This window comes from Phyllostomus hastatus, unplaced genomic scaffold (genome assembly GCF_019186645.2).
Source record: "Phyllostomus hastatus isolate PE091 unplaced genomic scaffold, TTU_PhHast_1.1 phas_scaffold_129, whole genome shotgun sequence".
Lineage (NCBI taxonomy): Eukaryota > Metazoa > Chordata > Mammalia > Chiroptera > Phyllostomidae > Phyllostomus > Phyllostomus hastatus.
In genome coordinates, this window is record NW_025334009.1 from 31351091 (window position 1) to 31371858 (window position 20768).

The 20768-nt window shown below is 46.7% G+C and overlaps 1 protein-coding gene, 1 non-coding gene and 1 pseudogene across 2 annotated transcripts in view; 1 reads left to right on the top strand and 2 right to left on the bottom strand.

The window, feature by feature from the left end:
* Positions 1-2243: 2243 nt before the first annotated feature.
* Positions 2244-2352, bottom strand: LOC123830887. Its single transcript, XR_006787826.1, has one exon. It is a non-coding gene; the product is annotated as a U6 spliceosomal RNA (small nuclear RNA).
* A 2302-nt stretch (positions 2353-4654) lies between these two features.
* Positions 4655-5349, bottom strand: LOC123830869 (annotated as a pseudogene).
* A 7116-nt stretch (positions 5350-12465) lies between these two features.
* EPHB1 (EPH receptor B1) overlaps positions 12466-20768 on the top strand; it is a 417172-nt gene continuing 408869 nt past the window's right edge. Inside the window, exon 1 of the mRNA XM_045857296.1 lies at positions 12466-12650. Coding sequence (XP_045713252.1) covers positions 12593-12650 — 58 coding nt within the window. The 5' untranslated portion in view covers positions 12466-12592. The remainder of the gene's footprint in view (positions 12651-20768) is intronic.

Here is a 20768-nt window from a genome sequence, read left to right on the forward strand (position 1 = left end):
ACTTACCTCAATTTTCAGATGGGTAAAACCAAGGCTTTTTGACCAATTAGTAGACTTTTCCAGTTGACTCAATTAAAAAAATTTAAACCTGTAGTGTTTGCTTAATGAAAATACATGGAATTGTTAGTACTGAGGTTTCTAGGTTTCACTTTTGGTGAAATTCAATCCTTTGAATGACTGGATTTTGTAGCGAAGAGACTCTTTTCTATTTTTTTGTAATTCACTACTGTATCCCAGACACTGACACAGTGTACATACTCAATACATATTTTTGAAGAAATGGATGGGCTGCATCATTTCTTTAGCTTTATTTAGATGGTCAAATCTCTTTTATTGGTTTTAAAACAATAGTTCCTCATATAGGATTTTTAAAGAACAAATAAAAGATACACATGTACCCCGACCTGTGGGAAATCTAAGAATGTTTCCTCGTTTGTTCTGCACATTGGGTCTTAAAGATCGACTCATGTTAAGCACAAATAGTTCCGCATCACTCTTTTTACTCTTGCATTGTATTTACTAGAATGGCTGGATTATAGTTTAGGTAGTCATTTCCTTAATTAATGGCCCTCAGGTTATTCTCATTTCTTTTTGCTATTTTAAAATGTGCTTCACTGAACATCTTTATACATTCCCTCCTTATATGCCTCCACAGTTGTTTCTCTAGGTTAGTGCTGAGCAGTGAAACTGCGGTTCATCGGATGTGAAAATTAGGGTTTGTTAGATCCTCCCCAAATGCCCTACAGAATAAAACTTTAACTTATACTTTTACTGTCCATCTGCCCACATCCTTGCCTACACTTAATATTAACAAACATTTGTTTTTACAAGCCTATTGGGTGAAAGTTATATTTAGTTCATTTTGAGGAGGTGACCTTGTTATTGTAAGTATACACAAAATAATAAATATAAGGTACATATATGTATATATGCATATGCATATAACTTGAGTATTAATACCTACCACTCACTGAATATTAAGATTGCCTTAGGAGCATCTTCCCAATTGTGCAGCAATAATTCATTCATTTTTGCTTTGGTATATAAATATGCCATGATTTATTTTTCTGTTGGACAATGTTGGACTTTTGGGCTGTTTCCTGTTTTTTTTTCTTTTCTTCCTTTTATAAATTGTGTGTCTGAGAACTTTCTTTTGTACATCTCCTGGTGTACACAGGCAGGACCTGTGAAATTGCTGATTTCTGGAGCACAATGGGGACTGCCTGGTGTCCATTCAAATCCATTCTCCCCATCTTCACATACAGTGTTCAACTGGACATCTTCCCACGCTGCCTTTCAGCTGGATGGGGCTATGTGACTATGTCTCACCAATGGAATCTAAGCAGCTTTCCATTCTGCTGCTTTGGGGTCAGAGTCTTAATAGCAATGGATATACCTCCTCCATGCTCTCTTTTCTCTTTGCACATTGCAAAATCCAAGTGTGGTGGTAACCCAACTTCAACTTTGCAGAAAATGATGGAGTCTTGGATGATGGGAGAGCAATGACTTAAAAAGAACTCAGAACCTGAGTGACAGTGAGGATCAAAGTTGTTCCATTGACCAGGATAATAAGCTTTGAGACTGGTCATTTTTTGTTAGCATTTTATTGTTAGTATCTTTATTATGGCAGCCTGTATTTACTGTAATTCATATATAAGGAAGTACATACTAGACTTCACTGAATGATGCCATCCTCATACTCAAAATGTTTGAACCAATTGACGGTCCTACTGGCAATATATGAAAACTCCTGTTGCTCCATATTCTACCAACCCTAGCTGTTGTCCGACATTATTTTTGCTTTGGTGGGAAGTATTTTCACTTGCAAGTGAAGCTGTAAATCTTCAAATATTGTTAGGTCATTTCATATTTCTTTTTACCTGAAACGTCTATTTGAATCTTTTGTGCTCTTGAATATTTGGGTGCTCTTTTATTGTGGTTAAGTATATATAATGAATATATAAAACATATATTTATATATTTTAAAAATATATAAAATTTGCATTTTTACTATTTGAAGTGTACAATTCAGTGGTATCAATTACACTCACAATGTTGCCTATCTATTTCCAAAACTCTTTCATCACCCCTCAAAACAGAAGCTCTACCTATTAAGTAATATCTCCCCATAACCTTTTCTTGAAGACCCTGGTAACTTCTGTTTGCTGTCTTTATGAATTTGCCTACTCTAAATATTTCATGTAAGTAGAATTATATGGTATTTGTCTTTTTGTGTCTAGCTTACGAATATAGAACATATCACAGATTTGTATGTCATCTTTGTGCAGGGGCCATGCTAATTTCTGTATCATCCCAATTTTAATAAATGTCCTGCAAAGCAAGTAATAGGGCACTTCTTAAAATGTTTATTTCTTTTTGGTTTGTAATTCTTTATATATTCTAGATTCTAATACTTTTTGATTAAATGGGTAGCAAATATGGGTGGGCAAAAGTAGGTTTACAGTTGTGAGTACAGAAAACACAGTTTATTCTTGTATTATTAGTTATTAATTATCATATTATTTTCCATACGAACAACTGCAAGCCTACTTTTGCCCTGCCCTGTATTTTCTCCCAGTGTGTGGCTTAACTATTTTTATGGTGTCTCTTTGTACCAAATTTTCTTTTACATTGTCAAAAATATCCATGATTTCTTTTATAACTTGTGCTTTTTGGGTCCTGTTTATGAAATCCTCTTCTACCTACCCCACCTCATTAAATTATTCTCCTATATTTTCTTCAAAAATAGCTTTAAAGTTTTGCCTTTTGTATATGTGTTTAATCCACCTGGAATTGACTATATTTGGTATGAAAGAGAAGTCTAATTTTAATTTTTCAAACTGTTTCAGCACATTTACTGAAACATTTACAGCAACATTTCCCCAGTACTTCGTAATGCTTCCCTTGATGTGGATTTTTCATGTACACGTTGGTGCTAAATTCTCACACCAGTTCCATGTTTTAATTGTGGCGGTTTTATCATAAGTGTTGATGGTGGGTAAGGCAAGGCCCTCCATTCTGCTTCTGTTAAAAATTGTTTTGGTTATCTTTGCATTTTGGCTTGAATTGTCAAATTCTTCAAAAAATTGTAGATACTTTTCTTGTATTTATATTGAACTTATAGTTAAAATTGAAGAGAATTGCTGTCAGTTTTCTCATCCAGGAATATGGTAAATCTCCTCAGTTATTTAAATATTCTCTTGAAAAAGTCTTATGTTTTTTCCATACAGACCTTTAAAAGCTTTCTTTAGATTTGTTCCAAAAGTTTTGCTGTTAAAATGTCATATTATTAAAAATGACTTATTTTTATTGTTTCTTGTTGATGTTTGGAAAAGCAATAGATTTTATATGTATATTGATTCATTTTTGTTTTATAATTTTAAATATTGTTATTTAAGTTTTCTTCTTATAGGTCTATAATAATAGGGGTATAATCCTGTTTGATTTTTCTGCTGAATCTCATTCATGGTAGATTTATTTATGTGTTCTGTGATTTTGGATGGTGAGTTCATATTCGGCAGGCCTTTATTTGTGAGAATCTTATGGAGGTTATATCCATCTTGCATTTCCTTTTACCTATGAAGTTACTACTGCTTTTTTTTCAGTTGAGTTCTTGGCTTGGGAGATCTGAGATCAAGTAGTACAAATCTGAACTCCAAACCTGTGTGAGTGAAGGCTTATGATAAGAATTCCAAGGGGAGGGTATTTTCTCTCATGACCTGAGCCCAAACAGAGAAGTAAGCTTCCTGGTTCTCCTCTATGACAATGGGCAAGTTTTCTCCTAGTCCCTTTTTTCAATAAAGTCATTGTAATTTGAAGCCTTAGCTTATGCAGTGGTCTCATTTCTAACTTGCTGTCTTGCATTCATTCAAAGCCTTGTTTCCAATGGATGTACATTAAAATTCAAGTCATTATTAGATTTCCCAGACCAAGGACTAATTCCCACCCACCCTGCAGTGTAAACTCCCACATTTACCATTCAGGATTTTAGTATTTCTTTGTTTCTAGCCTCTTGGGAATACTTTTTATGGGCTCTGCAATATATTGAAAAGTAACTATTTTACATATTATTGAGTTCTAGATGTGTTTTATAGGAATGTTGTGGGTTATCCTATAATATTACCCCAAATAAAAGTTATTTTTTTACTATTTAATTATTTACCTCTTTGTTTTAGGTAAAATATGTAATGATATTATTTTTCAGCCAAAGAGACCTTTATTTATTTTTTCTTTTTAAAAAAATTTTATTCCCTGCAGCCGGTTTTAATGAGTGGCAGCACTGCACCGCATGCTACAGTTCAGGGTAAGAATGTTTTAATACATCTTTCTGATACTAAAATGCTTCCTTTCATCACCCAAATGTCCACCCTAACCCAGGGAAGAGAAGGCAGGATGGGCTGTAAGTTGTTTTTTTTTTTTTTAGGAAATCCAAGCCCATGTATTGCTTCTTTTCAAGGAGATGGGGCAGGGAGAGCAAGTTGTAGCCCACAAAGGAAGGACTAAAGCAATAAACATATTGCTCTATCCTTTCTGTGAGGCCTGCCTGTCCTTAGAAAGGAACTACATTTAGCACAGGTAGTTCTCATGTAGATGCGGCTCAGGTTGCCTCTTTTAGTAGAGAGCCCTGGGCTTTCCTCTTGGAGCCCCCCTTCCCCTACCACCAGCCACAGTGGGCCAGAGCACGGTGGGCCTCAGCCATCTTGTGCATGTCATGTTTCCTTTTGATCCCAGGGTCCTGGTTGTGAAAAGCCTCTAGCAGCTCATGCCACGGCTTCTCTGGCATCAGCATCCGCCCCTGCTTCTTCTCTCTGCACTCAGTAATCATCCAGTTCATGGCCAGGAAGCGAGGACCCTGGTCAGATAGTGGCAGAGGGACCTGGTGGAAATAGCCACCCTTGAGGACAGGTACCAGATCAATCACAAGTTCACGGTTCTTCAGTGCTTGGCGGAAGATGGTGTAGAGGTTTCGTTCAGTGGTTGCCTGTTCCTCTGAAGAAGCAGCATGGTACTTCTCAAACTGCTTCCTTTGCAGTGCATCCAGAGTCTGTGTCATGAGGCGTCATGTTGGTGAATTTACTGATCAATGGGACTTCCAGCACAGAGATTGTTTTCATCGCTGGGGCAGCTTTGATAAGCTGAGTCTTCTGAGCTCCCTCTCAAACTGCTGTTCCTCAGTCACTCTGCCCAGGGCTTGAGGGAATGTTCCTTGTCACTCTGGGGATCCCTGTATTCAGGGCCATAGTAGCTCCCCCTCACCTGGATCAGCCTTGGAAGCCATGGAACAGCACTCCGAATGCCCAGTGCTAGGTCCGACGACCCTCGCACTGCCCTCAACCAGGGGGCAGCCATCTTCGTTTGCCAAGAGGACCCCACACGAACTGCCCTCAGCCTGCCTGAGCCAGTGACCGAAACAGAAGGAAAACGGTCCACAGGGTCCTAAATCTGTGCATGACTCGATTAATCTGGGCGTTGGGAGTCTCTTAATCCAAGGTCAAAAGCAAACACTCACCCTCCCATTATCTGTCACATTCTCGTGTGACTCTCTGCCTCAGTGGCAGCGGTTGCTCCTCAGGCTCCCATCCCAATGACATATTTCAAGCAAGATTGAAATGCGCTGGCCAGGTGGTTCAGTTGGTTGGAGCATCACCCCATACACCAAAATGGTTGCAGGTTTGATCGCCAGTCAGGGCACGTACCTAGTTTCTGGGTTTGGGTTCAACCACTGGTTGGGTACTAATCAATATTTCTCTCTTTCTTCCTCTCTCTAAAATCAATGAAAACATATCTTCAGGTGAGGATCAAGAAAAAGATTTAATTCATTTATATTTGTTATTGGGAATAATTTCTGATGTTATCAATAAACTTATTTTTTAAAAATAACATTTAATTTTTTTCAATTTCTTTTTTTTTAACATAGGGGCCATATTTTGTTTTCATCTTCAGTGTTTTCAAAAGCATATATACTTCTTTAAAGTATATTAAAATGGTTTTTAAGCCAATTCTATTTTAAACCAATTTCAGAAATTAAAACATTCAAGCATAAAAAAGCTTCTGAATTCCTTGTGTGAGCAAGGAATTTAACATAGATTTGCTCTACTTCCTTACATTCCCTTTCTACTTGGTCTTAATTAATATAATTTGAGCTGTTACATTTAGGTTTTTGTAATTAGAATTTTAACAACATATGTATTCTTTACTGAGACTACTTTTGACATTTTAACTCAATTTAAAAGCAGTTGGCAAACATTTAGACTTGTATTTTAATTGACTTTATTGCTTGCCACAAAACCTTGTTTCCTTGTCAATTGGAATATATAATACTCTCAAATAATTTCTTGAACTGTTGTAAATTTTTCAAGACCTGAAGATGTCTGTTGCTTTATGCCTGCTGGATGTGTGTGTGCATGTGTGAATGTGTGTGTGTGTGTGTGTGTATAATTACAAATTTCCCCTTATAAAACTCTATAGCTCTGGTTCCATTTTCTTTTGGAATTCAATATTATGAAGTTAATGATAGTGATTCTATTGCAGGTCCCTAGCCCCTTGTAACTAATTGACCCAATTTTATATATGTTTATTCTCTACTCTCTGTCTTCTACACATTATGTATTTTCTCTCAAAGTTTTTCCTTTTCTGTCCATTTTATATGCATTCTTGGAAAGATTCTCCAGTTTGTCTTTCACATCATCTATTCAATGTCCAACAGCAACAAATGTGTTCTTTCCTTCCATACCAGTGTGGAGTTTGATTCCGATATTGCATTTATTGCATTTTTGTTTTCTTAAATTCTTCTCTTTTTTTCTTCCCTTTACTCATTCTCTTCCCTTTTCTGCTTAACCTGTTTCCTAGAAAGCTTGTTTGTGTTTCATGGAGTCTGTCTTCATACATGATAAGAAACTTCCTGAAAATGCCTCTCAAGTGTGTAGAGCATCATTTTCAAAGGGATGCTGTCCTTCTGGGTCTTAGAGAAGCTATTCCTACTCTTTATCCTGCAGTGTCTAATAGGCCCCTAATCTGTCTTGACCCCTCTTGTCTCGTCCTTGAGTGCTGAGAGACTCATTAGTTCTTGCAGTTATTTTTTGTTAGACAGGGTGAGCAAGTTGGCCCTGGGCCCTGCATCTCTCTGCTTGCTTTGTGGTTGAATCATGTTTTTAGATCTACCCTGGAGTGCCAGCCAGTGTTCAATTGCCACTTGTCAACAGGCTTCATCTAGTGCATGTCTGCTCTACTGAGGTTACATCTTTCTCCAACCACCATCCCAATTTTCTGGTGTTCCAATCCGATGTGTCACAGCAAAACTATACTCAGCAGGTTGCACACCTCCCACAGTCACTACCGTGCCTGCTCCAGTCTTTTAACCATTCTTCACCCCCAGATGCACAGCATCTTCATCAGCCCATCCTTGTGCCCAGTGGTCTTTCCCATTTTCCAGGCTCCTCCTGGGTATAAGAAGATCTTGGGGGAAGGAATGAGGATGACAAGGGGCAGCTGTTCTTTGTTTGTTTTAAAGCCGAAGCAGCGACAGTGATGGATATTTACTCCATTCTCTGGTTAGTGGAGATTCTGGATGTCTGAGTCAGGTACAGACAGAGAACAGATTACAACATATCTTCCTACCTATTTTTTAAAAGCAGATTTTCTTTATAGGAGAGAACTTGGCATATGTCATATATGTTCCTGATAGGTTTTTCTCCATCCAGCTTCATTTACCTTGTAAGTATGTATTGTCAGTTCCTTCCACATCCTGGCAATTAGGTTGTCTGTCAGTGTTCATTCACCTCGTTAGTGGTGAGTCTTCGTATTTGTCTTTATTCACTGGGGTATTTTCCTGAGAAACAAGGAGAGGCTTGTTGAAAGCCTCTAGCCAGAGGCCATTTTGTGAAGTGTCCCACAAGGCATTTCAATACCTGTCTTCCTAGGGATCATGAAATCCTTAAAGGGAAGGGCTGGGCCACAGATATATCTGGGCCCTTAGCACCTTGCAGTCACCTGGCACAGAATTGCTGCTAAATAAATGTTGAAAGATCAAAAGAGGGAGAGGAAGCTATTTGTTATTGTCTATTATCCATTGTTAAAAATGTTTTAAAATACTCATAACTGGTGCATGTGCCTCTCTAAAGAGAATTGGTGAAAATTTATCTTGCAGCTTAAGAATCTAATTAAAGGTAGCTAGGGTCATGCAGTGTATAACTAATCCTTTAATTTATGCAGTTAAGAAATATTTTTTTTAAAGATGGGATAAGGGAGCAACTTAATACCTTCCCATGTACAAGATACCCATGTGATCATCTTCTTGATAATGACTATTTGTCTGTGTTTTGTAATACCAAGTAGAATGAAGAAAACAGGCTTAAACTACCACAAAAGGGCTGTAGGTTAGAGGCAAGCAGGAACTTTCTGATAGGAAAGCTGCAAAATGTAAAGAATTATCAAGGGAACTTGTGCAATTGCTTTCTCTAGAAATGCTTTTCAACATTTTAGACACAAAACCATTTAGAGGTGGGTTGAACAGCTTGGCTGCCCTCAAACCTTCCAGCCAGAGGGGCCTCTGAGTCTTAGCAAAAGGGTCAAGTCACCCTTGGGTGCCTGAGAGCTCTCAGCTGCTGGCTTGGAGGCAAGCATCTGTCACTTTGAAGGAGTGATTTAGTGATATCAAATAGCTGGGTGATTAATCAAAAAAACAAGGGAGCATTTGACATCAGAGAGGAAAAAAAATAGCCAAGGAAATGGTTTGGGGAAAGTAGGCACCCAGGCTTGGAATCACAGACTAATGGTGCTTTTGGGTATATTTACAAATCATAACCCATTGCAAGAGAAAGATCACTCTGCTGTACAACTAAATTAATACTTAGCTTATTCAAGAGAAGTCAATCCCCTGGGTTATTAGAGAAATTAATAAAAGGCCTAAACTGATGCTATTCTTACCTGAGCCACCAGCATGTTTTAAAATCATCCTCACATGCTAATCAGTCAATGTGCCCCATCCCCACCCAATCCAACCCTCTCCTCTAATCCCTCTTTCTTTCCCCCTACTTCCTTTTCTTCTTGCCACAGAACTCTTCCTCCAAACACAACCTGATACAGATGTCCAGTAAAAAAAGGTGCCAGAATAGAGGGGAAATGGGAAGCTCCATCCCCTGATCCCCTCCCACAGTTCCCCATTTTGGGGAAGGCCTCAGAGCAAAGTTTTAAACTCATAGACCAAGAGCAGGGACTCCTAAGCCTCATTGTGCAGCAGAATCAAGGGGGTAGGGCCTAAAATTGCATTTGTGTCCCTACCTCATCCCTACTGACCTTAAACCCTGGGGTGGAGCATGGAGATCAGATGTTAAGATGGTGATTCTTATATAATTTGCCTGCACATGCTGAAAGACTTTGGTGGGGTTGTCCTTGGGATCCTAGTACTTTTGGCTCCCTGGATCCTCCTAGCAGTGATGTTTTGCAGCTGGATAATGTCAGTTCTGTCTTCAGCCAGGTCTGGACAAGCCACTCAGAACCCATGCAGACACACAGCATGAGACTGTGAGCAAGAGGGACCAGCTGAGGGACACAAAAGCTTCCTGGGAGAGGGGACGTTTGAGTAGAAGTAGAGGGCAGGAAGTTCCATTCAATTCAGTTCAGTTTTGCATGTAAACATCCAGTGCAGTGCATTCAGAAATCTGGATGCCATGCCAGAGCCGTTGGTCCTTCTGTATGTAGAAAGTGCTCAACACACAGTCATTCCCTATAATATCCAACTACCTACAATTGCTCTTCGGCTGTTACCTTGCTTTATTCTCCAGTCCTCCTCACCACTGGAGTCATCATCATCCTTCATTACACTGTAAGTTCCCTCTGAGCAGGACCTATGTCCCCACAGCCTAGAGCAGGGCCTGCTTGACTCATAGTAGGTATTCAACAAATACTTGTTGAGTAAGTGGGTGAGTCCATGACCAGCTGGCTGCAAGGAAAGGAGAGCCTGTGTGTGGGTGTAGATGTGGGGATGGTGAGGGGATCAAGCTGTCTGAGCAGCCTAGGCCAAAGGGAGGCTGGCAGAGCCAGGGCTGAGAGGCAGGTTCCAGGGAGCTTGTGGATGCTACGCCAGAGTGGTTGGTCTTTCTTCAGGCAGACAGTGAGGAGCCACTAGCCTTCTGTTCAGGGAAGAGATAAGATCAGGCTTGGCTTGAGAAAAATTAGTTTGGCAGGAGTGCAGAAGGATTAGAAAGGGGAGGGGATGAAAGCTTTGTGACCATTCTGAGACTCTCCAGTTGTTCAGGGGAAGGCAGTGTCGGCTGGAATTGGGACAGGCTCACAGTCTTGAGACAAGGGCACTGGGAGGAGAATGTGGCAAAGGGAGACTTTGCCCACCATGCCTCTCAAAAGACTGTGCTGTAGTGAAGGAGAGGAGCCCGAGATTCATCCATGCATCCATCCATGAGGGGAGTGCTAGAGGCAGGAGAGCAAGTGGAGCTGACAAAGAGTTGTTCATGGGCCCGGGGAACAGAAGTGCCAAGGATGGAGCTTGAGGGAGATCCCTTTTGAGAGCTGAAGAGGGAACAGGGGAAACACTAAGAAGGAGAAGGACAGGGAGGAGGAGAATCAGGACTATGGAAAATGAGGCAAGAGCCCAGGAGAACTGATAACAGAGAGTGCTGAGGGTCCAGGAGGACGATGGGTAACTGAGAGTAAAGTGGGTCATTCCAAGGGTGATGGCTCCAGAGATGCTAGGGCACTGTTGTTGATGTTTGGCAGGGCAGAGGGCAGCTGGCATGGTGTGAAGGAGGATGACAAGGGGGTGGAGGCCCATGGGATCTTCTCTTCAGGTGCTGAGGCAGGGAGCAGGGAAGAATAAAGGGACGAGGCAAGGAAGGCAGCTGGAGTCATTGGGGAAAGCAAAGCAGTATCAGGATGGGAAGAGTCCAGCTGTGACTGAGGAGGAGTGGTCCCAGTCAAAGAGACACTGAACATACACGGTGGGAAACAGATTGAGCAAAACCCAAAGAGGAGGGTGGGAAGCATAGGAGGGGTCATCACATCTGCCCGCTGACAGTCCATTAACAAACCCAGCACAGGTTTGGTGGAGAAGAGATAGCTGTCTCCACTGTAGGACCAGACCATCTTCAGGTCTGGAGTGGGGGTGATAGGGTGAAGAGGGTCTCCAGCATAACAACATTACAGTCTCAAGATGGGTCCTTGGACTAGAACTCTGGCTACCTCCAGAGACAGAAAAAGAAAGCAGAGCTGTGGGAGATGAGGCTGAGAGAGTCCCTCCTACCTCCAATGCCCTGTCTCTCTGTTGCTGCCAATGTATGTCCTTCCAACCCATGTTCAAGCCTAACCCGTAGTAATGGTGCCTTCCTCCGTGTGCCCCACTTTGCATAATCTTCTGCTAGCCCAATTGCATTCTCTCTTAATAGAGAACTATGTGACTGTTGGTCTCCCCCTCCAATCAGGTCTTCTCTGGTCAGGGGCCTCTGTAATGCTCACGGAATGCTTTCAGAAGTGAAACCTCAAGGCAGCCAGAGACTTCTGGAGGACAAGAACAGCATTTGGACAGCAAGCATTTCTAGTTCCTGAATACCCTGGAGCAGCAGTGTCTGAACCCAAAGATTCTCTGAACCCATTCCTTCATTCAACAGAGATATCCCATCATTTTCCACGGGCCAGGCACCGTTCTAGGCACTTGGGATTCTGGAGTGAACAAAACAAACACAAACCCCAAGAGTGAAGACCCAATTCTAATAAGGGACGGGGGGCGGGGAGATCCACAACAAACTTAATTGATTAGTAAAAAAATACAGCGTTTCAAAGTGAAGTGTTATGAAAAGGAGGAATAGGTTGTGCCAAGGGATTGCACTAAATAAGGTAGTTAAAGTTAAGTCTCGCTGAGAAGATGAAAGAAGATAAATTTGATTACTTAAAGCTCATCCAGACCTGGGTGGGCTATAAATGGTTAAGGCCTGCTCCTTTCCTAGACGCGTCGGGCTTGGGGAGCTGGGACCGACCGGTGCATTTCTCCGAGTATACCACCAGGGGGAGCCCGGACCCCTCCTAGCGCCTTCCCAGCCCACTCTCACCGCTTTGCGCGCAAAAGTTTTTCTTAAACTAACAATGCCTGGGTAAGGAGGTGCTCGCGCCTGATTGGACGAGAGATTTTTGCAGGTTTGGTTCCTTGATTGGACAGGAGGTGTTAGGGGTGGGGAGAGAGCTGATGGTGGGGGATCCCACTCCCTCCCTCATCAGTCTGGCCGGCTTCGTCCTCACGTAGGCTCCGCTGTAGCTCGCAATGTGACAGCTGGACGCATACGCACTCTCGCGCTCTCACCAGCTCGCACTCCCTCGCCCTCTCTCTTTCACACACGCACGCACACACCCACCTCTCCCATAAACACACACACACACATGCACACCCACACCCACGCGCGCCCGCACCGCCCCACGCGCGCACACTCCCGCCCACGCCCACGCCGCGCTCCAGGGAGTCCTGTCCCAGCGAGAGCGCGAAAGGATACGGAGAAGCCACCCGCGGGGAGCGCAGCGGCGCTCCGGGACCCGGCGCCCTCCCCGCGCGGCAGCCTCGGCTCCGACTCGGCCTGGGGGCTGCGGGCCGGCGATGGCCCTGGATTGCCTGCTGCTGTTCCTCCTGGCAACCGCAGTGGCCGCGATGGAAGGTAACGTACCCTTCGCGGAGCAAGTTGGCTGCTGGCGGCCGTATCCCGGGGCTTCTCTGGTAGCTTCGGGTCGTTCGCATCCCGCTACCCGGGGACAAGGCTGTTAAGGAGCCTCCGCCGCCGCCGAGCGCGGGGCTGGGGCGGCACCCACCCGCGCGTCCCCGCTGGCTTTCGGAGCCCCTTGGCTCCCGCGGCTGGTACTCACCGGCAGCCACGGTCTCCTGCAGCTTCGGCTGGGAGAACGCGGAGTCCGCTGCATTGCGGTGCAGGCTCCTTAGTTCCGGGCAGAGCTGGGCGTCGGGGAAGAAGGGGCGCCTTGGACCATCCAGCCCCTGGAGAACGGGAGCGGGTCCGCTCCCTTCCTACCCCGGGCAAGGATGCGCTTAGGCGACCGCGCGCCACCTCCCCGATTACTCAACTCGGCGTCTGCCGGCTCCGGGATTCTGGGCTAGGCGGGTTAGAGCTGCCCTGGTACCCCGAAAGTGGCTGGCGAAGGAGAGGGACTGAGTTCACTGGCTCTGCCTTTGGGGACAGCCGGATGGTCCGGGAGCCTGCCCGGCTTCATCTTTCTTGGGTCAGCCTGCGCGAGGTGGGCACCTTTGTCACTTCTTGAGCCTGGGAACCGGGGTGTGGTGGGTGGTCGGTGCTGCTGAAACGCGCCCAGCGTCTCCTTTGCCCACGGGAAGGAGACTCGGCGCCAGGAGCTGACGGACAGAGACACTCTCCGTGCCACTTGAGCCTTGGCTGTGCCTCCAGCTGTGGAGGAACGCGCGCGCTGCGGGCACCTCTCCGGGCGCAGCCGGAGCACCCTTGCTCCACGGCGCCCGCGAATCCCTGTGGGAAATCCCTGCCCGGCTCCCCGCCCCCGCCCCTTCTCCCCGCCCTTCTCGCAGCGGAGCGGCGGCGGCGGCTGCGGGCCCTCGCCGGGAACGCAGCTCGGCCTTAGCGTGGAGTTGAGTGCCGGGGTGGAAGCAACTCTTGGGCGTGAGGCGCCGGCACTGCTGCCACCGTAGCCCGGCTCTCAGCCGCACTGCCCGGTGGCGGAAGCCTAGTGGAACTCCACGGGGACCAGGCACCGAAGGGGCGCAGCTCCTGGCGCCCGTGCCACCTCGCAAGTTGGGAGTTTGTTCCACTGAGCTGCAGGGTTCCCCACGGAACTGTTACCGGTTGTTTAGTAGTACCTCCACCCAAAAAAGCCGGCTGTGGTTCCGCGTTCCTGACCCCTCCGGAAAGCGCTGTTCTTCTCTAACCAAAGCTTGGCATTCGGCGCCCTAAGGTGGGGCTAAGATCCCCTCACCTTCCAGTGAAGACCACCATATCCCACCTTCGTTCTGGTGGCGGCGTGGGGGTGCGGCCATTAATGCCTAGAAAGCTCTCACTTGTTTTTCAAAGGTGGCTACATTTTGTCTGCCCTCCGCCTTCCACTGACCTTTTGGGTGCTTTTGCGAACGGGCAGGGTCTGGAGTGGTGTGGAGCGGGGATGCCTGGGTTTGACTTACTGGGGGCCAGTGAGAGATCGTTTGAAATGGGACAAGCAAGACGACGGACACTTTCAAACCTGTCAGGACAGCCTGGGTCAGCGCACATTTGCAACGGGCGAAGCGAGAAGGGACTTAACGCTGGGGCCCTGTGTCCTGCCTGCTTCTCTCCCCGCGCCTTTCAGAGAGGGTCAGGGGCTGGGCCACCCAGAGCAGATAGGTGCCCACTTTGGGAGCTTGATCTTGGCATTGATTCTCCATTGATGAAGGAGGGCACATGCCTGGGAATGAAACTGTTTGGAGAGCGAATGCGTGGGAACACGCCAGGTGTCTGGCAGTGTATGGTTTCCTCCTTAAACCCTTCTTCTTGGGTAGCCAGAGCTGCCTGTCTGCTGGCTGGTTGGAGCTGCGGGAGGGAGGGTGGCCTGGTGCCTGCCTAGCCCTGAACAGGTCCTGTCAGCCAGGTCATCTGGAGCAGCCCATGTCCGTGGGGGCTGTGGCCCTTCCCTCCCAGCAGCCCAGAAACTTTGCCAGTAGCCTGGCAGGAAGGAGCCTCTCTGGGCTGCAGATCTCTCCAGCAAGGGTTAAAAGAAACACCACATTCAGCAGAATATTAAAGCAGCCCCACAGTCCCTGCCCAGTGCACAGGGATAGTACACACCATTCACTCCTTCCTCTCCTCGGATGAACACTGGCAGGTTCGTTTTCTACTCTGCTCACACAGAGCCGCCTTCCCGCCTGCCTGGCTGGGCCGAGGCCAGCATCAATCCGTTTGTGATGAGTGAGGAATAATGATCAGAAAAGTGGATCAATGAGCTGCTTCCATGGGCAGCAGATCCCCCAAACTCTGCTGTGGCCAGGGCCCCCCTCTCCTTGTGCGTTCAGCCACTTACGTGTCTGTCTGTCTGCTTTCCTCCAAGGGTCTCTGGGGGATTTCAGTGGGGCTTTGTCATCCAGGGCAAGCAGATCAAAGACCAGTCAAGTCTTTAGCCCAGGCCAGGACAGGGACAAAGGGACAGTGTCAGCCATGAGGCCAGGTGGAGAGAGGTGACCAGAGGCAGGCAGGGGCCTATGAGACTGCTGCACCCCCCGCCCCCCAGCCAGTGTGGAAGGAAGCTAAGGTTGGGGCTAGTTGACCTGGAGTGTGGGAAACTCACACTGAAAGAAGAGCACTCCTCGCCCCCCTTCTCCATTTCCAGCCGATGGTGTGTGCCTCTGCTCAGTTGGGAGAGAGAAGGCACCACAGGAAAAAGGCTCTCTAGGGGATTTTTAAAGTCTGTTTTCAGAAGGTAGCAGGGTCGGCTGTGGAGGCAGGGAGGCTGACCTCCCCTGGCCACAGAGCCAGGCCTCCATCCTCAGCCTCTGGACAAACAGCTGTTTCTTCAAGTCCTTTTCACACTATGTCCAAGAGCTTGTGAGGATGGGCTGCTGGCATGTATGGAGAGAAGGCAACTGCTTGTGTTCTCTGAGCTGCCTTTCAGGACAGGGTTGGGGGACCTGGGCTTCTCTCCAGGTGCTTCTGCAGCAGCAGGGACACGTTGGGCTGGCAGCAGACACTCTTTCCTCAGAGGGAGCTTCCCTGGACCAAGCCTTGTCGTCCCTTCTGGGAGGGAGCAATCCCGAATGGCTGACAGCTAATGCTAATAGCATTCTCCCAGCCCCACCCCTGTGTCCATGAAGGATCATACACCTGCAGGCGGCCTCAGTGTTTGGACACTGGCTGACCAGAATACTCCCAGGGGATCTGCTGTTTGGTGTGGTCTAGAGTGAAGTCCTAGGCTTCGCACCCTTCACCGTGCACTTGGGTTTGATCTGGTGGTAAATTTCTTAGGGCTTGACAAAGAGTGGGTTTTCAGTAGCAACTGCTGACCCATGAATACACACCTAAGTTATGGCATTCCTTTGTGGCATACCTCACCTTGAAATGCAAGGGCACTGAATGCCATTGTACACAGTTAAATCTCCATTACATCATGTTGAAAATGCCAACCTCAGCCCATGTGTTTGCAACAGGCCATCAGGCCAGACAGTCGTTGGCTGTTTCTGCTTTTTTTTCCTGTTAATATTTGTTTGCTGAGTGTGCATCTGTTTTGGGTGTCCATCAGTGTGCCTGAGCCTACAAGCAGTAGCAGGCGCCAAAGGTTTGAAAAAATATCTGGGACAGAGAAGTAAATTTGAGGAAGTCCTATCCATTATCTGATTTTATTTTCTGTGCGTTATGAAAAGGTTGCTACTACTCAGGGACACCTCCTCCCCCCCAACCCCCAAACTCCAGCTAGCGAGTGGAATGCTGGTGAGGTATGGCAATGCAGCTCTGGGCAGTTGCTTGAGAGAAGTCTTGGCCATGTAAACAGCTGCAGAGCTCTGGCCCCAGCCCCAGCCCAAGCCTTCTGGGTTGGCAGAGCAGAGCTGCCAGCAGCTGGTGATGCCCAGGAGCAGAGGGAGGACCTACTGGGCCACACAGGATCCTGTTCCAGCCACTCTTGCCTTTTGTTGACCTGTGCAGACCAACTCAGATCTCAGAGCCCCTGCCTTGGCCCCTCACAAGGATGGGTCCTAATTACCAAGATGTGCTTTGGGAAAAGCCCATAAGGTGGAGGTATGATATGGCACCTTTTTACATTCCATCCATCAATAAATAATCTTGAATAAAGCAAACTGGACCAAAGAGGAAGAGGACTGGGGGCCCATGATATAGCACCATGACCCCTTCCTCTGGATCTAGTGCATGGATCCACCCATTTACTGGAAACTGCTGATTCTATAGTTGGTCGACTGTGTTTCATGAACTTGGGGCAGTAGAAGGAGTTGCAGGGTGAGGACTGGGATCTGGCTGTGAGGATGGGGCTGGAATCAGCTGTGGGGGAGACAAATTGCTGGATTGTGAAGCCAGAGTACTCCACCTCTGGCTTCATCTCCCAACTCTGTCACTTGGGAAAATCACCGACCACTGTGTCTTTCTTTCTACAGAGGTCATGATGCTCACCTATTCCAACCTTAGAAGTTGTACTAGTAACATACATTATGAGGATGTGCCTGTACTAGTTTAAAAAAAGATGCTATTGAAGTCAAAGGTACATTCATATTATGAAATTTACACAGTCATCTATAGCTAATCTCTATGAATTCTTAGTAACACTGAGGTTCAGGGGCATAGTATCTTTCCAGCGTGGGCAAAAAGTGGAGGCAATTTTGAAAGACAGAAGAGGGGAACACCATCTCAGGCAGTGGTTCTCAGTGAGATGACTGAGACACAGTCATTGAGTGGTTTGATAAGGTCACATAACTAGTAAGTGGACTGCATTTGAACCCAGGCAGGCAGGTTCTGGAATCTATGTTCTTAACCACTCCCCCTTACTGTGCTACTTTTGTGGACTTTGCAAGAAGAAAGAAAGGTTCAGATCAGCCTGGATCCACAGGTGGGAGGAATTCTGATGCTAACTCAGCTACTGGGACTCTATTGCTTACTGGGAACTCCTAGTTTCCATGGTCTTGGAAGAAGAAATGAGAGAAATGATCAGATAATCCCAGCACTTCAGCTCAAGCACCAGTTTCCTGCTCTCTTCCTGCCCCTCTCTCCTACCCCCACCCTGATTGCCACCCTTTGTACTCGAAGACATAGGGCTGGAGACCTGCGCCACAGCATGGCCTCTGAGAAGGAATTGAGTAGAAGGACTGGGAGCATCTTTGCTCTGGCCACCTCGTCCAAGGAAGAAATGTTCCCAAACAGACAAGTGTCCCCAAAGGAGATGAGCCTTAGTGCCTTATGCATTCTAGAGGCAGTAGAGGGGGGCACACAGTACTCTTCCTGTCCCCACCTGACTGTCTAGAACAGGAGTGTCAAACTCGTTTTCACCAGGGGCCACATCAGCCTCGAGGTTGCCTTCTTAGAGCTGAATGTAATTTTAGGACTGTATAAAGGTAACTACTCCTTAACAGTTAAGTGAGAGCTTGTTGCTGCTGCCGGGTAGAAACAAGGTGCCAGGCTGGATAAAACAAGGTAGAAGGCTGGATTCAGTCCACAGGCCTTGTGTTTGCCATCAGCAGTCTAGAACATATCCTTGCACTTAGCTTCTAGGACTCAGCTTCCTTGGAAGAGCTCACTTTATATCTCCCTCTTTTATACTCACCACTTAAGCAACCCAACTATTTTTATCAGATGTTCATGCCTCCAAAGGTGGTGGATACAGAGAACATTAATGCCTGCCTCTCTGAGGAAATGACTATAATAATAAAGCAATGCCCTGGGAGAGATTTCGTATTTAAGAGCAAACTGTTGCATGAGAAATTCCTCAGCTTCTTCTGGGGGTTCCGTTTCAGCAGTAGCAATAGGTTGGCCCCTTCAGTCAGTGTTTGGCTGTGCTTAGACGGGTGCATTGAGTGGTCAGCTCAGGGACACCTGTTGCACCAAAGACCCCAGACACCTGATGTCTGAGTCACCTTGCTGGCTTTTGTTGGTCACTCCTCTGGAGGTTAGAGAGATGGGAACACACTTTGCTGGGAGGCCTGGGTGAGGGGTTGGTTTCTCTTAGCTAATGAATAACTGCTTTCCATCTGGCCTAAGACACAGGAAGCGAGCAGGTGCACAATTAGCTCCCCTGCTCCCTGCACCTATTTTCTCATTGTTAAATCAGACTGGGGGAGGGGACACCAGGGGCTGCTCGGGGGCATCCCCAGGGAAGAAGCGGTGAGAAGTTAACAATTATTGATAAAGCGAATTCTGGGACATGGTGACCTCCTGACTAATCATGGTGGCAGGGTGTCCCTGTAGGCTGGTGGGGGTTTTGCAGGGGAAGCTCAACAGAGATGAGTAACAGTGAGGTTGGCTGCCAACAAAAGGGCCTTAGCCTGGTGCCCTCTGTGAGGAGACCCTGGTCAGCAGCAGGCCTAGGACTGTGTAGGGGGCACCGGGGCATGAGTCTCCACTGGTCCCATGATCGGCCAGGTGCCTCTAAGTGCCACTGGCTTGTAAGTTTGCCTCTAACTTTATGAGTGAGAAAGAAAGCATCTTATTCTTCTGCTCACTGACTCCCTGGTAAACATGGAGTGTTTCTCAGCTCTGTGGGAAGACTCCTAGAGCCGAGGATGGGGGTTTTGTGCTTCACTGTAATGATCCTGCTAATAATTGGGGCTTCGGGATGATCCATTTGCTGAAGGGTAAAAAAGGTGGTGCAGAAGGTGGCCCCGTTTCTCCCTCTGTCACCAGTAGAGATGTTCTCTAGATCAGGTGAAATCCCAGACAACGCCCTTGGCAGCTGCTTCAGGAGGCTGCTCTGTCCCCTCGTGGAAGGTTCCCCCAGAGTTCTCTGTAGCAGAACTGGGACAACATGGAAACATATAGGAAATTTCCTGAGAATTACCAGGACTCATTTCTGCCTGCAGATTGCACCTGAGGCTCTGTGTCCCCCCTCTCTCCCCTCCAGCTTCCTGGCAGCAAGTGACAAAATAACTGATTTGAATTTAACTCCCTTGCCCTGCTTCTCTATCCCCCAGTGGAGGTGATAATGAACAGAGAAATGGGCAGGCACAGGTGGCCAGGATGGGTGGGGACAAGTGAGGGAGCAGGGGCCCCCCACGCTATTTCCTAGCATGAGCTTCTGAGGTCCCTGGGACTGATTCCGAGGCTTCCAAGCTCCAGGGCACAGACCAGGGCTCAGGCTTCTTCTCTTGCCTTGATATGTCTGGAGCAGAACTGGAGACAAGTTTTGAGGAAGGGAAGAAACTCCCCAGAAATCCTATAGCTTGCAGCATTAGAGCCAGGGCTGGATTAAGCTCCTATCTGCTCGTTGAGTATTTACTGACCCCCATACCTCTGATGTCCACGCATTCATCCCCCAAGTTTACAGGTGAGGAAGCTGCGGTTTTGAGCCGTTAAGTTACTGATTTAAGATCTAAGATTCAAACCGAAGTCCTGACAAGTTGGATGACACCCAAGTCTCTGCCTCCAGTTCAGCATTTTTTCTGTTTAACAGTGCTTATTCATGAAGTATATCAGAGAGCACGTATTAAGCACCACCTGTTTATGCACTCTCCTGCCAGGTGCTGTCAAACGTACCAGACAATCTTGCTCTGGTCTGCTCCCTGGGATCCCTGTGGCCAGGCTCTCCATGGCTTTTTAGAACTCCCCCCACCTGTGCTCCCAGCTGGAGGAGAATGTTTTTCCTTCTTGGTTTGCATTTTCCTGTATGCACATGGCCTTTGCCCTGTGCCCTAACCAGATAGACCCCCACTGTGGTCATTATTGGCTTTCTTTATGCTGCATGTCCATCTGGCTCTTCAAATGTATTGTTGAGCTGTGTTGCTTAGATGGCTGCAATTTGGCATCTGTGCCCGGCTGTTAGTGGTGGGGTGTGTGTAGGGAGCAGGGTTGCTGTGGGTCTCCTTCTGTGGTTCCACTTTCCAGAGGAAGAGCCACCTGCAGGTGTTCACCTTTGGGACCTCCCTGGCTTCTGCCCTGTGGACCCTGCCATATCCTGCTCCATGTTGCTTCAATTTTTTGTTTGTTTTTAATCCTTACTGGAGGACATTTTTTTAGTGCTCTTAGAGAGAGAGAGGAAGAGAGGGAGAGAGAAACATTGACATGAGAAACATTGATTGGTTGCTTTCTTATACACACCCCAACTGGAGATCGAACCCACAA